We start from the raw sequence: 7,755 nt of genomic DNA, 5'->3' as shown, positions 1-7,755 counted from the left end.
AAAGTAAATGAAGTAAAAATGCCAGTAAATTTGATAATACTAGTGTATTCCAGCCAAAAGTATCATTTAAAAATTTATAGTTAATGATTTTTAAATATTTCATAGATTATAAGTTGCTTAATAATTACCAATTCTGAAAATTCTCTCCTCTGCCTTATAGTTAGCTCTTGGTCTTCTGTACTAGGAGAAAGTACAAAATAATAAATGATAAATGTTAATAATATTCTAATACAGATGATTTTTATAAATCTCTGTGTTTGAACCCAGCTGTATTTTATATTCTGGGTATGTATAATAAATACTGTTACCAAAAACTTGTTTTGCAGATGAAATTCAGTGGTTCAGTAAAAGAAAGTTATTGAGTTATAGTTATGACTCTTGGAATGTTAGAAATTGAAATAATAAAAATGGTAAAATGAAAGTTTTTCAAAAATTTTTATAAAGATCTCATAGAAATCTAAAGAAATACTTAAAATATGTATTAAGGTGGGAAATGTATTTCATAGGTCAAAATATCATGTGCTTCACCCTTATACATTGCTGTTGGGAGTGTTAAAGTTGTATAGCTGCCTTGGAAAATGTTTGGCAATACCTCAGAAAGTTAAACATACAGTTTACCACATGACCCAGCAATTCCATTCCTAGTTATTTACTCAAGAGAATTGAAGACATATGTCCACACAAAATCTTGGGCATATTATTCCTTAGCGGCATTATTCCTAATGGCCAAAAGGTGGAAGCAACCTGGATGTCCATTGACTAATGAATGGATAAACAAAATGCAGTATCTCCATACAGTGGTTATGAAAAGGAATGAAGTTCTGATACATACTACATGGATGAACCTTGAAAACATTATGCTAAGAAGCCAGTTAAAAAAGACCACATAAATTATATGATTCCATTTATATGAAAAATCCAGAATAGGCAAATCTATAGAAACAGAAAAATTAGTGGTTGCTGGGTCTGGTGGAGAGGGAATGGGGGGCGACTGCTAGTAAGTACAGAGTTTCTGTTGAGGGTGATGAAAATGTTCTGGATAGTGGAGTTTGGTTGCACAACTTTGTGAATATACTAAAAACCACTGAATTGTACACTTTAAAAAGGTGCATCAAAAAGAGAGGGGCTGGGTGTGAAGGTAGAACTCAGAGCTAACAAGGAAAAGAAAAAAAACAATTTTGAAGAATTTACTTTCTAATGGAAAATTAGTTTAAAGACTATCTGGTCAGAAACAAACTAAAAGAAAAAGATTAATGTGAGAAGACGCTTTCAACTGAACTCACTTTAAAGTCTCTATTGAAGGTTTCCCCCTCTTCATGTGAAACAAAAGCAGCTAGAGAATCTGTGATGTTTGGTCAAGAGGTGTAAGAGAATTAGAAACAAAAAAGGGACACACAAGAAGAGAGTAAATCAGTATATATCTATTGCTTAGTTTTCACTGAGGAACATATTGGTGGTATTCGTCTCTTGTGCTGGACAGAGAAAGGTAGGAGAACAAATTATAATCGCTGCAGAGGCGGGACTGGCAAGCAGGTGATGAATGTGCTGCCAGGCTCTGCTCTTGTGCCCATGTCAGATGTGGCACTACAGTTACTACTCACTTTCCTGCTCATTCCAGACACAGCTTCAGAATCCCTTGGAATCCAGGGTCCTTTTAGCGATTATTGCTTGATTAGAATTGGCACTTAAGGTTAAGCCTATTTACTAGTCTTAATATAGGTCAAAGTTATTCTGTAAAAATGTATCCATTCAATATATAAATTTTAGAGAATTTGATCAAAATGTTATCTCTAATAATTATATTAAAGCGTTAAAAGGGCCTTTTCTTCAAATGAAGTGTTACATAAAAGTTTAGCATATAAAGCAAGGGAATGCAGAGCTGTGTGAATTTAAGTGGGAAGTGTGGGCCTGGGCAGGCTCAAGTAGAAGCCAGGTAGCTTAGAGCCCCCTCTACTTTATTTCTCTCCCCCTACACACAACAACTTTTTGAAACGCTTTCTCTCAACCCAGTTTTGAGAAGATTGCCAGAGTAAAAAAGCTGGATCAAGTGGAAATAATACTTTCCGAGGAACTGGGAAGCCTAATTTTTAATTTGTTTTTAACTGTGGGAATATGGAACAGTCACTTAATCAACCATCTTTTGTCTGTAATATTCTTCAGTGAAAGAGGTGGTTTGAATTAGAGACTTCCTAGGACTCAACCTGTTGCTATTTAATATTTTGATTTAGAGAATCTAATTAGTCAAAATTTTTATTGATATCAATGGTAAAAAGGCAAAACCAATAAGAATGATCAAAAGGCTTGAACAGATACTTTACTAAAGATGATGTTCAAGTGGTCACTAAACATGTTATTAGTCATAAGGGAAATCCAAATTAAAGCCAAAATGAGATACCATTCATATCACTGGAATAGTGATGATTAAAAACACTGGCAATAACAAATGTTGGTGAGGGTTTGGAGCAACTGGACCTCTCATATTTTATTGACATGAGTGTAAAAATGATCACAATGCACTGTTCGGCAGTCTGTCTCTAACCTACCACCCAGCAATTCTACTCTTAGTTATTTACCCCAAAGAAATGAAAATATGTGTCCATAAAAGGACTTGTATAAGAATGTGCATAACAGCTTTATCCATAATAGTCAAAATTTAGAAACAACCCAAATCTTTATCAACAGGTGAGTGTGAGTGGATAAAGAAATTGTAGTATATTCATTCAATGGAATACTGTTGAACAATAAAAAGGAACAAGCTACTGATACATACACTATGAATGAATCTTAGAAATTATGTTGAGAGAAGACATAAAAAAATACTTTAAGAATACATTTTATATGAAGTCCAAGAACAGTCAAAACTAAGCTATAGTGATAGAAATCAGAACGTGGTTGCCTTCAAAGAGCGCTTGACTGGAATGGATAATGGGAACTTCTAGATTGATGGACATGTTTTATATCTTGTTTTGGGTGTTGGTTACATAGGTTTATACAGTTATTAGAACTCATTGAAATGAACACTTATTATGTATGCATTTTATTGTATGTTAATTGTACCTCAATTTAAAAAGTGTTAATTAAGACAGTTGAATAATTCTCAGTGTAAAACTTAAATTCTGAAATAGGCTCTGTATCATTCCCTTAAGAAGAGGGGGGAAGGGGAGTAATATCCCAGTCTGAGGCAGAAACAGTGCGATTGAAGAGCTAAGGATGTTCATTGGGAAGGAAAAGCAGGGGTGGGCAAGTAAGTATATGTTAGGAATTTTAATTCATTTGTTAATTTGTGAATCAGTGATGTTTTCTGATTTTTATTGTCTGTGATATATAAGTTGTATGTTAGGGGAAAACATGGTTCATCTAGGTTTATCTCACAGTTATTGTCTCAAGTTTGACATGTATTATATTTTCTAATCACCCAGATGTTTTTCTGAATATATTTAGATTATTAAATTGTAAAAAAAAATATTTTTGAAATGCTTATAAACATCTGAAGCTTTTCGTTGCCTAATCTTTGTAGTATTAGGGGGAAATTTTTTTTCTTGATTTATCCTCTGTGAATAAAGTCATCAAAGTGAACTTTTAATTTTATACTTTAATTACTTTATACTTTAATTTTATACTTTAATTACTTTATACTTTAATTAAAAATGTGAGAATAAAACAGTCCATTAGGGTATTTGTAAATTGAAGGTTTACATCAGGGGAATATCAGAAATACAAATTTTCAGACCTGATAAGCACTCTGGTAGTAGCCAGTTGTCTATCTTCTTTGTGAAATCTTCTGAAGATCTCTTTTTTATCCACATTTCATGAGTAGGCTGCATTAGATCTTGAATGGATATAAACCCAAAGTGAAAGTGATTTCTCTGAAAACTACATTTCCCCAACATACAGAAGTGTAAATAATTTAAAGATCTGTTCTTCTAAATCATGTTGTCTGTACCACACTGTTAAAATGTGAAAGAGCTAGTTATATATACATGCTTAATAAGGAATTTATTGTATTTGTGTGATAACGTTTAGAAGGAGAGAATCAGAACTATTTTTTTTTAGCAGTTATTTGAATTATCAGGAACACTAAGGTTTTTGTTTATACTCAATGCCATAACGCTTCAGGCAAAGTGGATTCTTTAAGAGAAGAAAAAAAGTTCTGTAATACCTAGAGTTATCCTACTTTTGGATATTAGAAAAGCAAATGGTGTCAAAGTCATTCCTTATCCAGTTTCAAAATACTGAAAATATTTTGAACTGTATGCCTTGAATGTATTTATGTTTTCTTGGAACAAACTGCTTTTATTGATCTTATGGTACCATTAATAAAAATAAAAAGGTTATAAAATTATTCTAATTAGAGTTTTACAGTGCTAGAAATTAAACCTATATTTAACTGATTTTTATTTTCCCCATTTTTTTTCTTAACTAGGTCCTTTCTGATGTTGCTTGAGCTTATTCTCCTGCAGTTGATCTCATTCCTGTTGGCTTAATATTAAGTCCCATGACAATACTAAGTTAATATTCATTTTTAGGCCTCATTTATAGCACTAGGAAAATATAGAAAAAACTTCACCTGTGCATTAGATGACCTAATTTCTTCTGTTCTTAGAAACACCATACCTTTTATAAATAATCACTTCATAGTCATTTTCACACCCTTGGCTTACTCTACACCAAAGAACATAGTTGAGTTTTTGGAAAGTACAGGATTTACAAATTTGGTCTTCAGTACTCACACACATCTATAAACATTATAACTAATGAAGCAGGAAATTATTCATACATAAGATGAATGTTTATTGTGGAACAGTAGTATTTCAAATGTTGGTTTCTAAAGAAATAATTTGGTTTAATTTTTGGATTTTTCCGTACTGTAAGTTGATAATGGTTTCTTGAAGTTTATTTTATAAAGATGATTCATTTTACTGTTTTATGGTACCAGTAGGATTCTAATGTTAAATTGGTTTGTGGGGTTGTATAAATGTTTACATTAGTATTTAAATAATGAAATATTAGACAGTTTTTGCAGTCCAGGGGTAAATATGTCTGCTGGTTTGATGCCTAATACAGTTTCAAAAAAGAAGCAAATATGAATTCACTGTTTTATATCTTTTCTTCTTGGACGATCCCTTAGTGTCAGTACCAAATTTAAAAGGAGTTTCCTTGTGGATAGAGCAAGAGAAATCAGAGGTTCTCTTTTTCGGTGATCATAAAGACACAAAACAATTAATAGATATCCAAGAATGCATTCTAGTAAGATCTCTGAAGCATTGTGTCACTGACTGATGAAACTATCAGGATTTACAGTGCAGTGAATGCTGAAACAGTCTTTACCAGCAATATAAGATTATCAGGATTTTGAATGTTAGAACATTATGTTAAACTGTGATTATAGTTTTAATGCTTTGTCTCTTTGAATTAAATTTGTAACCATAAAGATGTGAAGCATAATTGTTATGTATTTATTTACAGACTACAATTTCCATCGCAGCTCAATAAATAGTCTTTCCCCTGTTAGTGCTACCCTCTCTTCTGGGCCTCCCAGCCTGCTTCCTTACACTTCAAGGCCTTATTCTTATCCAAGCTATCCCTTGTCACCAACAGTATCACTTGCTAATGGCAGCCATGTTGGACATCGGCTATATATCTCCAATCAGGCCTCATTCTTCTGAAGAAAATATTATAAATAGGAGTATGAAAGTTTCCTTGTAAAACATGCAAATTAAAATACTGTTTTATTTTAGAATCGGGTTTGTACATTTGGTTTTAAAATGATAATTATTTATTTCAACATAGTAAATATCAGTCACATTCAGAATAACCTACCATTGTAAAACTTTTAAAAATGCTAAGTTTAAAAAGTTAGTGATTTCTCTTGATAAAGTTATAACAAACTGCTGTTCTTTTTAAACTTTTAGGATTTTAAATAACTTCTGATTCCGGAGTGGTCAGTAGAACGCAGAAGTTTACATTAAATTTTTTCATTATAACTTTGCTAAATAGAGTTTCTCAAGTATTAAAGCACTTGCAGACAATGGTTACACTAGATTTGATTACCAAGGATCACTATCTGTATTAGCGATTAGAACAATTATATAAACAGAAGCATCTAACTATTATGTAGAAAGAAATGAAGGGCAAAAAGATTGACGCAGATTTTATGCAGTACTAAAGAAAAAGCAATCTACCATTGTGGTCCTTGAAAATAACTATAAATATTTTAGTTAATTGTTTGTTGTAGAAATACATTATAATTTTGCTGTTAATATATTTAAGGTTTTTATAGTTACGCTCCATTTGTGTTTTTGATATTCACTGTATAGTTCTTTGAGTAATAAGTGTTATGGTTTTTAATGTTGAAATCATGTGTTAATTTTTGTACTTGAATTCAAATTCTTTGACATTAAATATACGATGCTTCTAATATGCACGTGTTTCACTTTTGTTTATTAGTATGCACAAAAGAATTAGCTCTCACAACCGCTTTGACCTTCTGAGTACAATTTCCCCTACTTGGTATACATAGGCTCAGTGTCTTCATTGGGACCAAAGCAAAAAGGATACTGCAGAAAGAAAATTAATAGTTTTGTGAAACGTAACAAAAGTCCTTTTCAGGGGCCAATAGAAATACTTTTTTCATGAACCCAGTGACGTTTCCTCCATTTTTTCTGAATAATTAATGAATCCAGGTCATTTGGACTGTTTAATAGTTTAACAGTATACATCTGTAATCAGTTTCTAATGATGGTTTGCATAATTTATAGAGACAAAATTCTTTCCTCTTAGAATACCAGACATTAACTTTGTTGATCAACTCATTGTATGGGGCATAGGGTTTTCATTAATAGATTATGAAATAGTTGCATATGTTTCTTCTACTAAAGTTTTTTCTAGCAGAAATTATCGGAGAGTAAATTAGTTTCTTTTTTCATCCTCTAAAGAAAGTTCATTCCATCTAACTATATGTAATACTTTCCAGTTTACTACCTTAGATCTTCTAATTTAAGTGAGCATAGACATTACACTTAACTAGCATTAATTTTTTTCTGACATCTGATTTTACAGTTTTAACTCCCGTGACTCACAGGTTCATATCACTCCTTCAGCAAACATAACGAGTATTTATTTCGTTAGCTACTGTGGAAATACCCTTGGGATGCAGAGGTGACTCAGATTGCAAACCAGAAGATAAACAGACAATTTAGTTTTTCATAGAAACATTTGGAATGGCCCAAATAATAATAATTACAAGTTCACACATAACTTTTTCACTTAAAATATTACACAGTTGACCCTTGAACAATATGGGTTTGAACTGCACAGGTCCACTTCTACATGGATTATTTTTTCAATAAATACGTACTGCAGTAGTACACCGTCCATGGTTGGTTGCATCAGCCAGTATGGAACCATGGGTGCTGGAGGGTGGGCACCCCCAATGCCTGCATTCTTCAAGGGTCAGTTGTATATCACAAACAATTCAGAGCTTACTGACCACATAGTGTATTTGGAGGTCCATAGTTACATGGTGGGAAACGTATAAGCTTTGGCATCAGGTTTGATTACCACTTCTGCCAAGTAACAGGTCTTTGAACTTGTACACATTTTTTAATCTCTCTGAGCCATACTTTCAAATCATGTATAATCATGATATAAATAAAGCTTATAATGTTAAAGGTAAAACGCTAAGTAGAAGGCACTCAAATGGTAGACTATATTATTTAGGTATAATTATATGAAGAATATAGTAATTTGTACTGG

General features: G+C 32.3%; 1 protein-coding gene across 2 annotated transcripts in view; it reads left to right on the top strand.

Moving 5' to 3' along the window:
• RBM46 (RNA binding motif protein 46) overlaps positions 1-6,418 on the top strand; it is a 44,381-nt gene extending 37,963 nt beyond the window's left edge. The window contains exon 5 of one of the 2 annotated variants that reach the window (XM_007450274.1): positions 5,467-6,418. In XM_007450274.1, coding sequence (XP_007450336.1) covers positions 5,467-5,666 — 200 coding nt within the window. In that variant the 3' untranslated portion in view covers positions 5,667-6,418. Of the gene's footprint in view, positions 1-4,423; positions 4,575-5,466 lie in introns of those variants that run through there. The other variant, XM_007450275.1, reaches the window with a different exon arrangement.
• Positions 6,419-7,755: the final 1,337 nt, after the last annotated feature.

The sequence above is a fragment of the Lipotes vexillifer genome, unplaced genomic scaffold (assembly GCF_000442215.2).
Source record: "Lipotes vexillifer unplaced genomic scaffold, Lipotes_vexillifer_v1.1 scaffold266, whole genome shotgun sequence".
Lineage (NCBI taxonomy): Eukaryota > Metazoa > Chordata > Mammalia > Artiodactyla > Lipotidae > Lipotes > Lipotes vexillifer.
The sequence above is the reverse complement of the archived record's forward strand: the minus strand, read 5'-3'. Positions and strand labels throughout refer to the sequence as shown.